The sequence below is a fragment of the Amyelois transitella genome, chromosome 27, assembly GCF_032362555.1.
Source record: "Amyelois transitella isolate CPQ chromosome 27, ilAmyTran1.1, whole genome shotgun sequence".
Classification (NCBI taxonomy): Eukaryota; Metazoa; Arthropoda; class Insecta; order Lepidoptera; family Pyralidae; genus Amyelois; species Amyelois transitella.
Window position 1 is genome coordinate 5,855,416 of NC_083530.1, and position 20,729 is coordinate 5,876,144.

The 20,729-nt window shown below is 37.8% G+C and overlaps 1 protein-coding gene across 1 annotated transcript in view; it reads right to left on the reverse strand.

Annotated features, from left to right (window-relative positions):
- Positions 1–20,729, reverse strand: part of LOC106130408 (nephrin) — a 348,487-nt gene that overhangs the window by 51,385 nt on the left and 276,373 nt on the right. Inside the window, exons 4-7 of the mRNA XM_060951944.1 lie at positions 15,150–15,282; positions 4,027–4,140; positions 1,717–1,802; positions 354–467 (exon numbers count right to left, since the gene is read on the reverse strand). Coding sequence (XP_060807927.1) covers positions 354–467; positions 1,717–1,802; positions 4,027–4,140; positions 15,150–15,282 — 447 coding nt within the window. The remainder of the gene's footprint in view (positions 1–353; positions 468–1,716; positions 1,803–4,026; positions 4,141–15,149; positions 15,283–20,729) is intronic.

The window sequence follows — 20,729 nt, forward strand, 5'->3', positions numbered from 1 at the left end:
GGTATTATAATTTGTCAAATTTTTATTATTATTACTAATTATTATAATTTGACACTGAAATATAGACAAACTGATCATAATTAGACAGAGCTTTATATGCTACTAATTTAAAATATATGTATATAATTCCGACGCCTTAAGAGGTAGAATACATATGTGTTCACAGAAGCTGTACCTAAATACTAAGACCAACATTGTAACCATATTCGAGGAATAAATGATTATGATTATTGTGATAGAAGTAAAGACAGAAGTAAGAAGTAAGAACAGAAGTAATTCAGAAAAAACTAACATACTGTGCCGACCCCGCGTACAATGTGGGAAAAGGTAACGACATAGAATAAAGATCTTACCTCCAACAGCGACACAGGTCAGGTTGACCTCGGTGCCCTCGTCGTAAGGGCCCAGCACTCCGTTGGTGACCTCATTACCTTCTTGGTTGAGGATGATCAGCCTCTCCGGTGGAACTGCGGAAGAAATGTCATTTCGTACAGCATTCTATTGTTAAGCCAAGCAGCTGAACGTGGCATATCAGTTTTTTTTAAGATTGTTAGCCCTGTCTTCATCAAAAGGGATATAAACGTGATTATATGTACATATGTATGTATGTAAATTACTTTAATATTCGCTATTCGGATATTCCCATTATTTTCCCACTAGCTGTGCCTGCGACTTCGTCCGCGTGGAATAGTTATTTTGGGTATCATTAAAGCCCTCAAGGATGAATAATTCTTCCCATTTTTTTTCACATATTCCATTATTTCTTTACCCCTTATAGTTGAAGCGTGATGTTACATAGCCTAAAGATTTCCTCGATAAATGGTCTATTCAACGCAAAAATATTTTTTCAATTCGAACCAGTACTTCCTAAAATTAGCGCGTTCAAACAAACAAACTCTTCAGCTTTATAATATTAGTATAGATGGTCTCGTTTATACTTATTTATTAAGATTTTAGGAAAAGTAAAAAGAGAGTATAGGATAATCCCGGACAACACTAATGCAATAGGGAACCAGGGGACCAGGAACCAGGAAATCCAGGCGAGGTGCACGATTTATGCGGTGTTAGATCCTATCTGCAGATTGGTTTACTGGCCGCAAGAGGGCGCGTATCTGATTGGCCCCGTAATAATGTGTTATTTGTGTAAGTTCATTTTGGTTTTTGTAAACTTTTAGTAAGTATTTATAGAAAAAAGTATAAATACAAGGGACGAATTACTTGGTCGTGTGGTTCCCGGCACTTTTTCTCATGGATGTCGTAAAAGGCGACTAAGGGATAGGCTTACAAAACTTGGAATTATTTTTTAGGCGATCGGCTAGCAACCCGTCACTATTTGAATCTCAATTCTATCATTAAGCCAAATAGCAGAACGTGGCCATTCAGTCTTTTAAAGACTGTTGGCTCTGTCTACCCCGCAAGGGATATAGACGTGACCACATGTAAGTATGTATGTTCATTTTGGTTTATGTAAACTTCTTGTAAGTATTTATAGAGAAAAGTATAAATATAAGGGACAAATTACTTGTACGTGTGGTTCTCGGCACCGATATTTTATTAGCTGACAAGCCTATCCCTTTGTCGCCCTTGCTCGCGGAGTCATTCATCTGCCCCCTCCACTTCCACGACTAACATGAGTACCACGACCATTCTGTCAAGAGCTTATCAATGAAGAATAATAATAATAAGAGAAAGGAGTTAAGAAAATAGCATACTCACTAAGCACAGTCAAGTTGAGTCTCGTATTCTTGGTGGGGGATTTGATGAAGTCCACTCTGCATCGGTACTGACCGCTGTCTTCGGGTCTGTGGAATAAAACAAACATACATACATACATAAAATCACGCCTCTTTCCCGGAGGGGTAGGCAGAGACTACCTCTTTCCACTTGCCACGATCCCTGCACACTTCCTTTGCTTCATCCACATTCATAACTCTCTTCATGCAAGCTCGGCGGTTTCGGGTACTTTTGACCTGATCCTTTACCAGGACGTCCTTAATTTGATCAAGATATGTTCGTCTAGGTCTTCCCACCCCGACCTTTCCCTCCACACTCTCCATGTATATCTGCTTAGTCAACCTGTTTTCATTCATCCTCTCCACATGACCGAACCATCTCAACATACCCTTTTCTATTCCTGTAACTACATCTTCAATACAATTCTACAATTCGAATAAAACAAAATAGTAAAGTTTAACCACCAATACAAAAAAGAATAGGACCACTCCATCTCTTTCCCATGGATGTTGTAAAAGGCGTCTAATGGATAGGCTTATAAACTTGGGATTCTCTTTTTAGGCGATGAGCTAGCAACCTGTCACTATTTGAATCTCAATTCTATCATTAAGCCAAATAGCTGAACGTGGCCATTTAGTCTCCAAGACTGTTGGCTCTGTCTACCCCGCATGAGATATGTATGTATTTAGTAAAGTTTAAAAAAAAAACTTATTGATTTTTAACGGGCCTCTGCTAGGCTGAACAGGGAATGTTAGATGCTTGATTGATTTGAGACATTTAAAAGTTGAGAATACATACATACATATATATCATCACGCCTGTTCCCCATTGGGGTAGGCAGAGGCTGTGGAATTCCACGTGCTACGATCCTTACAGACCTCTCCCGCTTCCTCTACACTCATTACTCTTTTCATGCATATTTGTCGATTACGGGTACTCCTATCATTTCCCTTTTTCAAGAAATTCGAAATCGGTCCTTGAAAGTTGGACGAGGCCGGCCCTGTCCCTAAAGTTGGGAAGTTCAAAGTTAACCTAAAATAAATAAATATATACGGGACAAATTACACGGATTGAGTTTCTCTCGAAGTAAGTTCGAGACTTGTGTTACGAGATACTAACTCAACGATACTATATTTTATAATAAATACTTAGATAAATATTATCTATACTAATATTATTAAGCTGAAGAGTTTGTTTGTTTGTTTTGAACGCGCTAATCTCAGGAACTACTGGTTGAAATTCAAAAATGTTTGCGTTGAATAGACCATTTATCGAGGAAGGCTTAAGGCTATATATCATCACGTTGCAACTATAAGGAGCAAAGAAATAACGGAAAATGTGAAAAAAAAACGGGGAAAATTATTCATCCTTGAGGGCTTCAATGATGCCCATAAAACCTATTCCAAGCGGACGAAGTCGCGGGCACAGCTAGTAAAAAATAAGTTTCACAGAAATCTGTTGGCTGAATGGCATTCAAATAGGTTGCTAGTCCATCGCCTGAAAGAAGTTTGTAAGCCTATCCCGATAGTCGCCTTTTACGACATCCATGGGAAAGAGACGGAGTGGTTCTATTCTTTTTTGTATTGGTGCCGGGAACCACACGGCACAAATTAACTACAAGTCTATAGAGAATACTAGAACGCTAGGTATGATTAAAACTAATCTAGTTAATTCTACTTGCGCCCTGAACATTCCTTTGATACCAACCTATAACTATCGAATTAATATTCAAAACTATATCGAAATCCATAAATTATGCGAAAATATAGTTCCCCTTTGATCTTGACGCACAAAATGCCTTTGGAGTATATAATTTCTATTCTAACATGAATATTTTAAGGTTAACAGTTAGAATTTGACTTTTACAAGCGCATATGTAAAAAGTAGCTTTCATACCTTTTGATATTTTATGAGATACGAAAATCTGTTTGCTGAAATAATTTTGGTATAATTAGACATAGAAGTTAAGAATAGATGCGTAAGCTACCTTTTATCATAAACTAGAGACCCGCACCGGCTTTGCACGAGTATCATCAACACATCAATACATATACTAAAACAGTAAAAATGAATTGTCTGTACATTGGGTATATTTTCAAAAAAATAATTAATGCCATCAAAAACATCCTGTAAAAATACCCAAGTCTCGCAGCTCAGTCTCAGTCGCTACTTAAAGAACTTTCTGCCTTAAGTTATTATCATGCCAATATTAAAAATATACGAATTCATAACATTTCTCATAAACATCGTTTCACATAACTTTTTCAGTTAACATTTAAAACAAAAAATTACCTTAATTTTGTGAGTATGAGAACGGCCGGTCTCGTCTCGCTCCTGAAGCTGGCTCTGGAGCCCAGGGTGGAGGGGTCGGACCAGTGTGACGTCACGCCTTCCCGAGTGTCCAACCTGCGGGCACGATGAATGAATTAATGAAACTGCAGTGTAGTTTGTTCCGCCGCTTCTTCTACACATGCGCTTCGGAAGCGGCAGTATATATAATTTTACGAAGTTATGTTCACACATACATACATACATATGGTCACGTCTATATCCCTTGCGGGGTAGACAGAGCCAATAGTCTTGAAAAGACTGAATGGCCACGTTCAGCTGTTTGGTTTAATGATAGAATTGAGATTCAAATAGTGACAGGTTGCTAGCCCATCACCTAAAAAAAAGAATCCCAATTTTGTAAGCCTATCCCTTAGTCGCCTTTTACGACATCCATGGGAAAGAGATGGAGTGGTCCTATTCTTTTTTCATTGGTGCCGGGAATCACACGGCAAGTTTTGCATTAAGCCTTCCTTTTTCATTAAGCCAAATACCTAAGAGGATTTCCTGAAATCGTCTGATGACGACATAATTTACGTACAATTATATCTACTACCGCTTCCAAAGCGCAAGTGTAGAAGAAGCGGCAGAAGAAACTACACTGCAGCATTGTAACCGGACGCCAATTTACTAGTAGGTATTCTATTGAGTGGAGTGCCGTGAACCACACGGCGCAATTAAATACTTTTTGGACACCGTCATACATTAATATCAAACTAACTAGCCATTATCCCATCAACGCCGCGGATAAAGTTACAAACAGACCGACAAGCATATGTTTAGATCGTTAGGGCAGCCGCTCACTGAATATATCTAACTAATTCTACATTCATTCATATAGTTCTACATTCATTCATATAGTTCTACATTCATTCATGCTTTTTAATGTAGACAATGTGCATTCGTCCACGATTTAGATTTAAGTGATCTATATTTGTAAATTGACGTCCGATGAAAATGCTGCAGTGTAGTTTGTTCGGCCGCTTCTTCTACACATGCGCTTTGGAAGCGGTAGTAGTTATAATTGGATTAAAGTTATGTGACGTCAATAAGTGATACATTGTATCCAATTTTGAAAAAAATAAATCTATTCTATTCTATTCTAATATCATACCTAAATGCTGTGTGGTTCCCGGCACCTATAGAATAGGACTACTCCATCTCTTGCCTATACATAAATACATACATATGGTCACGTCTATATACCTTCTCCCTTCTCCAAATCAAATAATGTATGTTTATGAACGTGAAATTTTCATTACGGTTGATTCAGTTGATAAGCCGTGAAGACAAGTGAACAAATATTACATACATCCATAAAATCACATCTACATCCTTTGCGGGGTAGACGGTGCCAACAGTCCTGAAAAGACTGATAGGCCACGTTCAGCTGTTTGGCATAATGAAAGAATTACGCTATAAATAATTTAAACATTAATTTTTAATGGCAACAGTACTCATTGTACGAAAAACATTTTCATTTTAATGTCAACTACGACTGAATTTATAATTAGTCAATTCCATTATCTTTTATATGCGCCGTTGAAATTAAGGACAAAAATAAAATACTTTTTAATCAAAATGTAAATTAAAGTTATAAAGTGAGTTTTTTTTATAACTAGCAACCGTCTCCTGCTTCGCACGCTAGTATTTATAGATATAAACCTCCCTAGGAAAACCTTCTTTCCAACATTTCAAACAGAAACAAATTCGTCCACAACTTTCTAGAATTTGCGCATACATACTAGCTAGATCTATTTGGGGTCTAAGAGTAGACTAAGGAATAGGCTTACAAACTTGGGATTCTTCTTATAGGCGATTGGCTAGCAACCTGTCACGATTTGAATCTCAATTCCATCTTAAAGCCAAATAGCTGAACGTGGCTTATCAGTCTTTCCAAGACTGTTGGCTCTGTCTACCCCGCAAGGGATATAGACGTGATTATATGTATGTATTGACGACCTATTTCCTAAATATTCCAGTATGCGGCGAGCCTAAACGTCATTTAAAGCCGACAAGACGTCGGTTCCCGATCTCTTCATCACGAGTGACTCTAAGCCTGATTAGAATGAAAATAAAATAAAACTGACAGCCCGATTGAGATGTAATACTCGATATGGATAGATGTGACGATGTGGTTTTATGGGGGAATGAATTTACTTCTAGTTGAATATTAGAATTCAATTGTCTCGGAATCGTGGAACATCAAACTCATAACATAATATATAATCACGTCTATATTCCTTGCGGGGTAGACAGAGCTAACAGGTTTTAAAAGACTGAAAAGCCACATTCAGCTGTTGGGCTTAATGATAGAATTGAGATTCAAATGGTGACAGGTTGTTAGCCCATCGCCTAAAATAATCCCAAGTTTGTAAGCCAATCCCTTAGTTGCCTTTTACGACAGTCTTCCAGTCTTTTCGAGATTGTTGGCCCTGTCTACCGCGTAAGGAATAAAGACGTGACTATATATATGAACGTATGTTACAGTAAAATCACCATAATAAAACCACATAAATAAAACCACGCCTATTTCTAGGTGGGGGTAGGCAGAGACCATATCTTTTCACTTGCCACAACCTCTGCATACTTCTTTCGCTTCATCCACATTTATAACTCTCTTCATGCAAGCTCGCTTTAATGTACTCTAATCTAGTTATATGTTATAGTAGTCTAGTTATATGTATAGTTTGATGAAATAGAATGAAACTTAAGTGGCAGAACTTTATACCTACGAGCAATATACGAGAGAATATCAAGTAAGCTTCAATATAAACTTTCTGCATAAAAAGCTTTGGTAGTTATGACAAACATTTAACTGTTATGTACCGTTTTATGTTAAGAAGACGAAGGCATAGTTGATAATGTTAGGATCTATTGAGACGGATAAATTAATCTTTTATTGTATACTTTATGTCCGTGTAAAACAAACAAATTTCCATTTGGTACGCGATGAGCTAGCAATCTTACTTTTTGAATCTCAATTCCATCATAAAGACATAAAGCTTGTGGTGTTTTAAAAAAAATGTTGAAGGTAAAAGAAATGAGAGATGGTTAAAAAAATAAAGACAAACTTTATTTGGACTTGCTTGTAGCGGGAGCGATGATTCGGCTCGACCGCCACCAAATGGAAGATCTTTTGCCAGGCTAGGTGTTATGCCTGGGGAACCGCGCGACAGACGATGTTGTGTCGGAGGTTGTATATATGCTCCAATCCGTGAAATCTTTGCTTGCGCGATTTAGATTCTGTTTTTGACTGCTAGCGTCGCGTGATTTTATTTTTTATTGTTGTTACTTGTAGCGTATAGATGTCGCCACAAGCTTTACGAGTTGAAAGAGGTCGTGGTTTTGGTTATAGACACGAGATCATGCAAATAGCCGCTAGAGGCTAGCGAGCTACTTAAATTTTAAATTGTATAATTACTAATTTTTAAATTATTAATTTTGAGAGTAACGCAATTATTATAAACAATATTTACATGCCATACTTCTGGTGGAACATGTAAGATATATTTCACATATATTTCTAACACCCATTTGTACCATGTTTCAAGTAAATAAAGAATATTTCATTTCATTTCATTTGGTGAACGCTGATAGTCCAAAGGTGAAGACCAGCGCTTATAAAGGCCTCCCGGGCTGTGAAGAGGGGCGCCGGGGAGACAGAAGCGGCACGACGTCACAAGCTGAACGTGGACTTTCAGTCTTCTCAAGACTGTTGGCTCTGTCTACCCCGCAAGGGATATAGACTCGCCTGTATGTATGTACGTATTCAATCTTTGGCGTGATTTCATACATACATATAATCACGCCTCTTTCCCGGAGGGGTAGGCAGAGACTACCTCTTTCCACTCGCCATTCATTCATAACTCTTTTCATGCCAGCTCGGCGGTTTCGGGTACTCTTGACCTGACCCTTTACCAGGACGTCCTTAATTTGATCAAGATACGTGATTTCACCAACCAATTAAACAATACCCATTCTCTGGTAGCCAATTATGTTTACTGACTAAAGAGCAATACCTAGTACTACGTTGTGAATAGAATTCCATGAACCTTCAGAATGCATACACTGATTAATCAGAATATCTGTGTGGTCGTTGATGTAAGTAATTGGATGTTCCACACGCTGCCGTGAAACTTGGATACGGATAAGCTGTAGTTGTATTGGATAGACAGGTAGACGGAATACTAAATAAATACATAAATAAATATATACGAGATAAATTACACAGACCGAGTTAGCCTCGAAGTAAGTTCGAGACTTGTGTTACGAGATACTAACTCAACGATACTATCCTAATACTATCCTACTACTATTATAAAGGCGAAAGTTTGTATGGATGTATGGATGTTTGTTACTCTTTCACGCAAAAACTACTGAACCGATTACCATGAAATTTGGTATGTAGGTAGCTGAAGACCCAGAATAACACATAGGCTACTTTTTATCCCAGAGTTCCCGCGGGATTGATAGGGTTTCCATGCGGACGAAGTCGCGGGCGGCCTCTAGTATTTTATAATAAATACTTATATAGATAAACATCTAAAACCCAGGCCAATAAGAAAAAGGTCGTTTCTCATCATGCCCTGGCCGGGATTCGAACCCGGGACCTCCGGTGACACAGACAAGCGTACTAACGCTGCGCCACACAGGCCGTAATACTATTTATCCTACTAATATTATAAATGCGAAAGTTTGTGAGTATGCCATGATGTCAGTATGGATGTTTGTTACTCTTTCACGCAAAAACTACTGAACCGATTACGATGAAATTTTGTATGTAGATAGCTGAAGACCATATAGGCTACTTTTCATCCCGGAGTTACCGCGGGATTGATTCCACGCGGACGAAGTCGCGGGCGGCCTCTAGTTCCACATAAAATACATATCCGTGCAAAGACGGAACGGGTCGCTAGTAATCTACATAAAACAGTATATATAGTCACGTCTATATCCCTTGCGAGGTAGACAAAGCCAACAGCATTTAAAGACTGATAAGCCACGTTCAGCTTTTTGGCTTGATGATAGAATTGAGATTCAAATAGAGACAGGTTGCTAGCTCATCGCCTAAAAGAAGAATCCCAAGTTTATAAGCTTATACCTTAGTCGCCTTTATTGACATCCATGGGAAAGAGATGGAGTGCTCCTACTCTTTTTGACGTGACAACGTCTTATAATTCGACTGAGCCGGCTGCACGCACGAAAAAAGACTCGTGCGGCGTTACCTCGCTCTGAGGCGTTCCATGTAAGGCTTGAAGTGCAAGCGAGAGCGCGGAACGAGCGACAAAGAGGCACAATCGGCCTTCGCGTTCGGCAGCGTTCGACATCCGTCTCTCTCCTACTTGAGTGGGCGATGCGTCTGCGCGGACAACTGCTATACTATAGTACATTTACATGTTTTGGTCGAGTATCAAGTGCAGTGAAAAGTGAAGTGTTTCTTAAGACGTTGTCACGTTCAACTATAGTCAGTAAACTGACTTTACAGACAACTGATTTTCTATTGGTGCCACGCGAAAGTAACTTATTCGAATCACATTAGCTACTTATGACACAGCACTTGTTCCAATCAAGATTCCTCTAACGCTGCTCCAATCCCAGATTGACCTAAATCCGCATCAAAAACACCGAAATATTTAGTTGATGACTTAGATGTATAAAGATATAGATACGGCATCCGGTTTTCGTATTAAGCTTACAAGAATTAGGGCTATTATAACCAGGTGACTGACGTCGAATCGGCATACTGTTAATTGATATATTGAATTCTATCATTAACCCAAATAGCTGAATGTGGCCTATCAGTCTTTTCAAGACTGTTGGCTCTGTCTACCCCGCAAGGGATATAGACGTGATTATATGTGATTTTTCTTTTAACGTTTTTAAATACCCTTTAGATGAGTACACTTAACAGTTATATTTATGCATTACCGTGTGGTTCCCGGCACCAATACAAAAAAGAATAGGACCACTCCATCTCTTCCCCATGGATGTCGTAAAAGGCGACTAAGGGATAGGCTTACAAACTTGGGATTCTTTTTTAGGCGATGGACTAGCAACCTGTCACTATTTGAATCTTAATTCTATCATTAAGCCAAATAGCTGAACGTGGCCATTCAGTCCTTTTAAGACTGTTGGATCTGTCTACCCCGCAAGGGATATAGACGTGAACATATATATGTATGTATGTATGTATTTATGCAGTTGAATTAAAAGTCACCCTGTATATAACGGATTATAAGTATCATTTTCACTTATAACATGCCACATTTTATGTCAAAAAGTTATATTATGTAGAACATGAAGCTAATGTGTGTGCCGTGTGGTTCCCGAAACCAATATAAAAAAGAATAGGACCACTCCATCTCTTTCCCATGGATGTCGTAAAAGGCGACTAAAGGATAGGCTTACACACTTGGGATTCTTTTTAGGCGATGGGTTAGCAACCTGTCACTATTTGAATGTCAATTCTTTCATTAAGCCAAATAGCTGAACGTGGCCATTCAGTCTTTTCAGGACTGTTGGCTCTGTCTTTCCCGCAACGGATATAGACGTGACCATATGTATGTATGTATGTATAAACAAACAAACAGAAACTGAAACTGTTCCTTGTTCACAACCATGCCTTAAAAAACACAATAATCCAATCAGAATTTTTTTCGCCGTCTGTTTACTGATACGTTCGCTCCTGTGTCAATCAGAAAATCTTCCAACTGATTCTGAGATCGAACGAAAACACTTCAATCTGGATTCTGGCACTAATGAGCTACACTGATCTTCGTTTTCAATGATAAGACAGATAATTGAATAGGCACTCGAATCCATGAGAAATGATGATTCACTAATGGTATCTCATTTTATCTTTCTTACTCACATTATAAATACGAAAGTTAGTATGGTTTTAACTCTACATACATACATACATACATAAAATCACGCCTCTTTCCCGGAGGGGTAGGCAGAGACTACCTCTTTCCACTTGCCACGATCTCTGCATACTTCTTTCGCTTCGTCCACATTCATAACTCTCTTCATACAAGCTCGGCGGTTTCGGGTACTTTTGACCTGACCCTTTACCAGGACGTCCTTAATTTGATCAAGATACGTTCGTCTAGGTCTTCCCACTCCGACCTTTCCCTCCACACTCTCCTTGTATATCTGCTTAGTCAACCTGCTTTCATTCATCCTCTCCACATGACCGAACCATCTTAACATACCCTTTTCTATTCCTGTAACTACATCTTCTTTCACATCACAACATTCCCTTATCACGCTGTTCCTTATCCTGTCACTCAATTTCACACCCATCATACTCCTTAACGCTCTCATTTCCACTGCATTTATTCTGCTTTCATGCTTCTTTTGCCATACCCAACTTTCACTCCCATACATTAATGTCGGGACCAACACGCCCCTGTGCACAGCCAGTCGAGCCTTTTTGGATAGTTTCTGACTGCTCATAAAGGCATGCAAAGCTCCATTCACCATGTTCCCCGCGTTCACTCTCCTTTCAATATCACTATCATACTTGCCATCTGATGTAAACTTTGATCCTAGATATACAAACTCTTTCACTTGCTCCACTTTTTCTCCTCCAATCAAAATATTACATGCTGTCATTTCTTTCTCCATTTCAAAAACCAGTGTTTTAGTTTTACTTACGTTCACTTTCATTCCTTTCTCTTTTAAAGCTTCATGCATACAGTTTACCATCTCCTGTAACTCCTCCGCTGATGACGCCAGTATAACCTGATCGTCGGCATAGAGCAGACATTTGACGAGTAACTCATTCATCCTTAATCCACTTTCAGACTCTTTCAAATCTGTCAAGCAGCTATCCATAAATAGGTTGAACAGCCACGGTGACGCAACACATCCTTGCCTAACGCCTTTCTCAATCTTAAACCACTCAGTGTGCGCTCCGTTTATCCTGACACAAGCACTCGAATCCTCATATAAGGATTTCAGTGCTCGTATTAAGAGACTGCTCACCCCATGCATAGAAAGTGCTGACCACAATTCATTCCTCTCAACTCTGTCATAGGCCTTTTCCAGATCTACGAATGTGCAATAGACTTTTTGACTCTTGGCCAAAAACTTTTCGGCTATGCACCGCAAGGAAAAGACCTGATCAGTACATCCCATTCCCTTTCGAAATCCCGCTTGAGCATCCCATATTTTGTCATCAGTTTCATTCCTGACTCTATTAATCAATACCTTAGCATACAATTTGCCGACGACGCTAAGCAGGCTTATACCACGATAATTTTTGCAGTCCAGCTGTGACCCTTTTCCTTTGTAAAGTGGCACGATAACAGCCTTACACCAATCTTTTGGTACTCGGCCGCTTCTCCAACACAAATTGAAAAGGCAGTACAACTGACTAGCTACTACGCCTTTTCCTGCTTTAAGCATCTCGACCGACACTCTATCACACCCAGCAGCCTTTCCCGCTTTCATACTCTTAAGTGCTTCCACAATTTCGAACATTTCAATTTCGCCTTCCATCTCATTCTCTTTTTCTTCGCTATAGCAGAAATCTTTCTTATTTCCTTCCTTTTTTTCAAATAAACTTTCAAAATAGTCCTTCCATATCTTTAGTACACATTCTTCTCCTTTCACAACGCTACCATCCTGGCATCTGATCCTAGTCAGCTCTCTGGTTATAGTATTTCCTCGGGCTGACCTTACGGATTTCCAGAATACTTTCAGATTTGACTGAAAGTCTTCTGATAGCCTTTTATCAAAATCCTCTTTATACTCTTCTTTCTTTCTAATCACAGCTTTCTTAACCAAATCTTTCATTTTCTTATATTCCTTACGTGCTTCATTCACATCTTCATCTATAACCTCTTGCATTCTTAAGTTAGCTTTTGCTGCTAACCAATCCAGCCATGCTTTCTTCTTTAATCGCACAAGTTCTTGCACATCTTTACTCATCCACGCATTTTTGTGATTTTTTCCTTTCCTTCTTCTACTTACACCACACACTTCAACAGCTACTTTCACAATTCTTTCTTTAAATTCCTTCCATCCATCTTCAATATCGCTCATTTCATCTAAATCTTCAAATTCATCCTTCAGTCTATTAATATACTTCTTACCTACATCCATATCTTGCAAATTTTCTACTTTTACTCTTTCCAAAGCGCTGGTTTGCTCCCTTACCCTGTGCCGCCAGCGATTGAAGATACCCCTTATCCGGGATATCACCAGTAAATGGTCCGAGTCAATGCCAGCACCGCGATATGCACGGGTATCCAGCACTTTGTTCTTCAATCTTTCATCTACAATCACAAAGTCTATCATACTTTTTAAAATACCTTCCACTCTTGTGTAGGTGTGGATCTCTTTATGTTGAAACATTGAGTTCGACACAAAAAGATCCCACTCTAGACAAATTTCTAATACACTTCTTCCATTATCATTCACCTTTTCGTCACCAAACGCACCAAGCACCTTTTCATATCCATCACGCTTTACACCCACCCATCCATTAAAATCACCTAACATAATAATCTTCTCATTTGGCTTGGTAACTTTCAATACTTCTCTTACACTATTCCAGAACTCCTCGTTTTCGCTTTTTGCTGATGTTGTACCCCTCGAACCCACATCCCAAGGTGCATAAACACCTAGAACGAAGATCCGAGTTTTAACTCTTCAGGAAATTAATTATTATTAAAGGATTTGGATGTATGTAAATCATCGGCATTAAAAATAACTTTTGTAAAAAGAGAACCGGCTCCATTCGATGTCTTCCTTTCTTGAAGTCGGTTAAATTTCTAAAACCATCTCCCAAGTGTAACAACTACTCTCCTGAAAACTGCATCAAAATCGGTTCAGCGAAAAGCATGATAATCGCGGACTAAAATATATACATCCAAAATTCATACATACATATATACAACACACATACAGGTGAAACTAACAACCACCTTTTTTTAAAGGCGGTTAAAAATACATATTGATTTAGTTGACCATGTACTTATGACTTTTTTTTATTGATGTGCTTGGACGTGCCGTGTGGTTCCCGGCACTAATAGAAAAAATAATAGGACCACTCCATCTCTCCCATGGATGTCGTAAAAGGCGACTAAGGGGTAGGCTATAAACTTGGGATTCTTCTTTTAGGCGATGGGCTAGCAACCTGTCACTATTTGAATCTCATTTCTACATATCTTAAAGCCAAATATAAATAAACTAGCGACCCGCCCCGGCTTCGCACGGGTGCAAAATTATAAATGTTATTATACATAAAAACCTTCCTCTTGAATCAATCTACCTGTTACAAAAAACCGCATCAAAATCCGTTGCGTAATTTTAAAGATTTAAGCATACAAACAAACAGACTAAAATAGCGACTTTGTTTTATACTATGTAGTGATATAAATATAATAATATAAATATAAATATATACGGGACAAATATACAAGACAAAATAGCTGGACGTGGCCTATCAGTCTTTACAAGACAGTTGGCTCTGTCTACCCCACAAGGGATATAGAGGTGACCATATGTATTATGTATGAAGCTAACTAAGTAAATATATAAATATTTATTTTTCTGAAAGTGACAGAGACCAATGGTTTAAAGCTTTATTTGAAATTAAACATGATAAAGTTGTTTAACTTTAATCCTACCGTTTCCTTCCTTTTGGCTTATGTCCTAGTCACATAATTACCTCACGCCTTTGACCATGGATCCTGGATTGGGTGAGTCAGGTTTTTACACGAACCTACTCCCGTCTGACCTCCGCAACCTTACAACTTAGTAATATAAAAGTATTTACCTGAGTGATTATGTTATGAGATTAGATGAGTTAGAGTACGGTGCCGTGTGGTTCCCTGCACCAATAGAAAAAAGAATAGGATCACTCCACCCCATGGATGTCGTGAAAGGCGACTAAGGCTTACAAACTTGGGATTCCTTTTAGGCGATGGGCTAGCAACCTGTCACTATTTGAATCTCAATTCTATCATTCAGCCAAATAGCTGAACGTGGCCATTCAGTCTTTTGATGACCGTTACCTATGTCTACCCCGCAGAGGATATAGACGTGATTATAAGTAATGTTATGTTACTTACGAGTATATAGGCGTCTCGTGACCCTGCTTGTACCATATGACCAGACCCATCCTGTCTTCAGGCAAGGCTGGGGTGACGTCACAGGGCAGCTCCACAGCGCCGCCTGTCGGCGCGTGGAAGGACTCGATGTTGGCTGAAAAAGAAGGCAAAGGTTAGTTTGTTTGTTTGTAATATCTTTATTGCATAGTAATTTGCACAATAACAAGCTAATAGTAAATACATAGTTATGAAAGAAACAAATCACTTGCAATGGCGGACTTATCCCATAAAGGGATTTATTCCAGTCAACCAGCAAACAATAAAGTAAATAGATAGTTCAGTAAAAGGCGGCAAATCACTATAAATGGATAAATTTCAGAAAATCAACACAGAACTCTTAGGTAACTGAGTGAATGACAGACAACTAACAGCCGGAAGAATGAATGAACGAATGAAGTATCCTTGTGTGTAATCTAGGTGCACTAAGACAGCATTTTCCGAAATTCCCCCGAAATATAATTAATTTATAGGTCAATTTATAAGCCAAATAGCTGAACGTGGCCTGTCAGTCTTTTCAAGACTGTTGGCTTTGTCTACCCCGCAAGGGATATAGACGTGATTATTTGTATGTTATAGGTCAATCATGGCCTATTTCAAATGACCCCTAACTATCTTACTTCGAAAAGAAATCTCCGATACAATTTAACAATAGTATAATTCCTACTAGACTAATTCACCTGTCGAAGAACAATAAAATCAAAATTAATTCATCTGTTTGGGAGCTACGATGTCGCAAACAGACACGTCAAACACACCCCGTTTTTTTGTCGGGGTTTAAAAAGGAAGCTTAAAGCTTGAAGCTTTTTGAAATAACTCAACATCTAAATTATACCTACATAAATTATTGTTATATATTATTGTAAACAATAATTTCTGCTTGATGCACAACCCTAAAAAGTATTCTTAACATCACTGCCGCGAGCAAAATAGGGATGAGCGCAATCGATGAACGCAAGTATCGATAAAATTACAGACGCGGCCGTGACACACTAATCGCAGTTGGCAGCCATATTGTTAGCGAAATTATTGCTTATGAAACTGCGAATTGGCCAATTTTCGATAATAAGATCACGATAAAAAAGTGAATCGTAAGCGTCAAGATGGCCGCCGGCCCCGTTTGGGAACGAACTGTTAATAGCTTTAATTCTACCGTTGAAAAGAGGATTATAGTGAGAATGGAAGAGAAAATTGGCATTATTGTTTAAGGTTCATATTATTAAAAATCGTATTAAACTATTTAAACTACATTTAATTCTCTTGAACATGTTGATATTATCTTTTTTGTATGAATGAGAAGTTAAGAACTTTTTTTTTTGTTTTAAATTTTTGCAGTACACAAAAAGGTTGCATGTAAAGAATTTACTTAAACATTCAACTTGCATGCGATCTAGGTAATTATAGGTTGACAACCTTCGTGTTAGTAAACTTACTAAGAATTACAGGAAGCCTGCGTAAAAGGCTAAATCCGTTTTTAAATCGGATATTCAATAAAGTATTTGACGAAATATTCGTATTGAAATATTTAGTTTTACATTAATTCATGTTTTTTAATGTAGACAACATTGTCTACATTAAAAAACATGCACATGCATTCGTTCACGATTTAGATTTCAGAGATCTATGCATATTTGTAAATTGAAGTCCGGTGAAAATGCTGTAATGTGGTTTGTTCCTCCGCTTCTTCTACACATGCGCTTTGTAAGCGGTAGTAGTTATAATTAGATTTAAGTGATGTGACGTCAATAAGTGATACCTTGTATCCAATTTTGAAAATAATCTATTCTATTCTAGTAAGATACAAAAACGTATAAAATATACCGAACGGATAAAACTTCACAGCAAAGCAATATTTCTATACCAAAAGGAAGATCTTCCGCCAGGCTAGGTGTTATGCCTGGGGAACCGCGGCTCCGAATTGGTGATCCCCACGAGATTTTCTTTTTGTGACTTGTGGCGTATAAATGTCGCCACAATTTTATTAATTAGAATGGAATAGAACAGAATAGATTCATTTTTAAAATTGGATACAAGGTATCACTTATTGACGTCACATCACTTAACTACCGCTTCCGAAGCGCATGTGTAGAAGAAGCGGCGGAACAAACTACACTGCATCACTGCAATTATTTATCAACACACGGCAAGCGCAATAAGAAACAGTCGTAAAAACTTATTTTTAAATACATTGAACATTCTGAACCAGATTGAAACTAATAAATGGGTATACACAGCATGACAGACTACTTTGAAGTTCTTTTTTTTACTGTTTCCTATTGCGTAATTGTAACATTTATTTGAATATTCAAACCACCTTAATAAAACTTAAATAAATCTAAATAAGACTAACTAGCTAAGCCCGCGACTTCGTCCGCGTGGAATAGTTATTTTGGGCATCTCAATGATAAATAATTTTCTTCGTTATTTTTCACATTTTCCATCATGTATTTGCTTCTTGTAGTTGCAGCGTGATGTTTTATGTATAGCCTAAAACCTTCCTCGATAAATGGTCTATTCGACGCAAAAATAATTTTTCAATTCGAACCAGTAGTTCCTGAGATTAGCGCGTTCAAACAAACAAACAAACTGTTCTGTACCCGCAGGAATATATCGATGCCGTCAATTATACCATTTAATCACTCAATCAATATAAAAAAAGAAGCAATAACAGAAATGGAACGTTTAGATTTAAACAAAATAAAAGAATAAAGGCGCAAAATTAATTAAAATATGGCTTCCGTGGCACAAGGCTCGACCAATCAGCGGCAGATGCCAGCCGTTTGATGACGTCATTAGAATACAAATTGTTTTGCTACAAAGATAATGAGAGCTGGATACGACAAAATATTGGAATAAATGTAACACGATCTTTCCTAAGGATTCCAACCTCAAAAAAGTCAACCTTACAGAAAAATCTTTATCATCCTCACCTTTTGAGCTCAAGGCGCGCATATAGACCGTGATTTTGGATTGGATGAGCTTTTAACACGAATCTTCTCCCGCCTGACCTTTGCAGGGGAATAAATCATACTTATTTCGATCATGGTTATACATGGTAAGGTCAAGAGTACCCGAAACCGCCGAGCTTGCATGGAGAGAGTTATGAATGTGGATGAAGCGAAGGAAGCATGCAGAGATCGTGGCAAGTGGAAAGAGGTAGTCTCTGCCTACCCCTCCGGGAAAGAGGCGTGATTTTATGTATGTATGTATGGTTATACATCCAGTTTCCTGAACGTTCCAGGATTTCGCACAATATCCTTCGTAGTAAGAACATCTGTTAGTAATGAAACTAATGTACATAACTCAGAAAAAGTCATTGTTACATAGCAATCCTAAAATTATAATCTGAAGTGTTCTTAGTCTTTAACTTGCTTGATGTTTACATAATGTTATTCGTTTGTATAAAAGAAGAATGCCAAGTTTGTAAACGCTCATGATTAACTTAAAAATTAGTACAGTTTTGTATACAAATACAAAAATGTACTAATTTGTACATACTACGTTTTTCTTCGCAACAAGCAAAAGCTCATCTAGGAAACATAGATCTATGTATCCGTCATTTTATGCGTACATTGAAAACGCATTATATCTTTACAGCCATCCTTATTCTGAGTCGCATGCGGTTTACTGTCCGATATGGTATTTAATTTCGTTTCGAGTGTATGTGGAGGCGAAGGTCGTAAACTTTCTAGTAAGGGAATTACAAAGTACAGTAGTCGATGTAACTTTGAAGATTGACACAATAATGTCTTTGTTGATTTCAATCGTACAAGGGGGTTGTTAAAAGTTTGTTATTCCGTGGCGGTGTAGCCATTTTGAGATCCGACTTTGATGGATACGGTCTATTTTTATGTAAGTAACAACATTTTTCAATTATTTTCCGTTTTTTTTTTTAATTTCAATTATTCCCAGATTTTTTTTTAAATAAAGTTAGTTAATAGATTTGAAAGAAAGCAGAATTTGGCTATGGATAATTATTGGCCACGTGATCAAACTAATAATTTTATAACTAAGCATATAAAGTAGTGTCGCGCGGTTCCTGACACTATTGTATAGGACCACTTCAATTCTTTCCCATGGATGTCGTAAAAGGCGACTAAGGGAAAGGCTATAAACTAGGGATTCTTCTTTTAGACAATGGGCTGTCACTATCTAAATCTTAATTCCATCAGTATCGTTGGGTTAGTATCTCGTAACACAAGTCACGAACTGACTTCGATGCTAACTCAATCTGTGTATTTTGTTCCATAAATATTTATTTATATTTATTTAATCATTAGATATATCGATAACGGTCAATCAAGAAGCATTTTCAGTTTCAAAACGTAACCACAGCTTATAACTCGTAAATCATTGGGAGCGAGCTATAAAAACCCTACCGGCGATTCGTTAACTAATCGAGTTAAATCGATATTAAATCGAATGCAAATCGATGAACAGCGGAATGAAGATCGAAGATAGTGATTCTCGGAATATTTGTTTTAAATGCATAACGCAATTAGTTAAGTATTTTAACTTAAGGCATTTCTTTTCGATCTATGCTCGTACTAATAAATAGAAATGAGTGTGTTTGTTTATGCGTTCAGTAGGAATAATCAAACGAATAGTTTTCTAATTGACGGAACATCTGATGTACATATTTTATTTTTAAACCAGCTTTTACCAGAAGCTTCGACCGCGCCTATTTAAGCGCTACCTACAAAAAGCGACGAATTTAGCGCCACCGTAATAAATCGTAACATCGTATGTTTTTTGCCTCCCAAGTTGATTGGTAGATGTAGGAAGTATAGTCGCAAAGTTAGTTATTCACAAAAGAAGAAAGAAGGAGAATAGAGGACAGACGTAATGAAATTAAAAGTACTATATTATGGAAATAAAATGGAAATACCTATACTAATATTCTAAGCTGAAGAGTTTGTATGCATGCTTGTTTGTTTGTTTGAACGCACTTATCTCAGGAACTACTGGTTCGAATTGAAAAATTCCTTTTGCGTTGAATAGATCATTTATCGAGGAAGGCTTTAGGCTATATAACATCACGCTGCAACTTTTAGGAGCGAAGAAATAATGGAAAATGTGAAAAAAAAACGGGGTAAATTATTCATCCTTGAGGGCTTTAATGATGCCAAAAATAACTATTCCACGCGGACGAAGTCGCGGGCACAGCTAGTTTAACAATAAAAATAATATGTCTGATATGTTTTTCTAACTAACAAGTCATGGCAACCGTTGCTATGGCATACATAAAGAAGTTTGCCTACAGTAGACATTACACCCTAAATCGTTCGGACAAAAAAAAATCCAAGTCCAAATTAAACGCTCCCAAAAATATCCTCCGAAAAAAAATATTAATAAAATATTAAATTGGGCGGGTAATGGAAGAAAAACAACTCGGGACTTCTGAATTATGGAGAGAATACTAAAGTAATGGAGTCCTTTAGATCGGTACAAGGAATTACACTGGTTGCCTTTATCTTCGCGAAATTATTAATGCCACGGTCTGCTCTTATTTATTTTTCATCCATTTTTATTCGGTTGAAAATT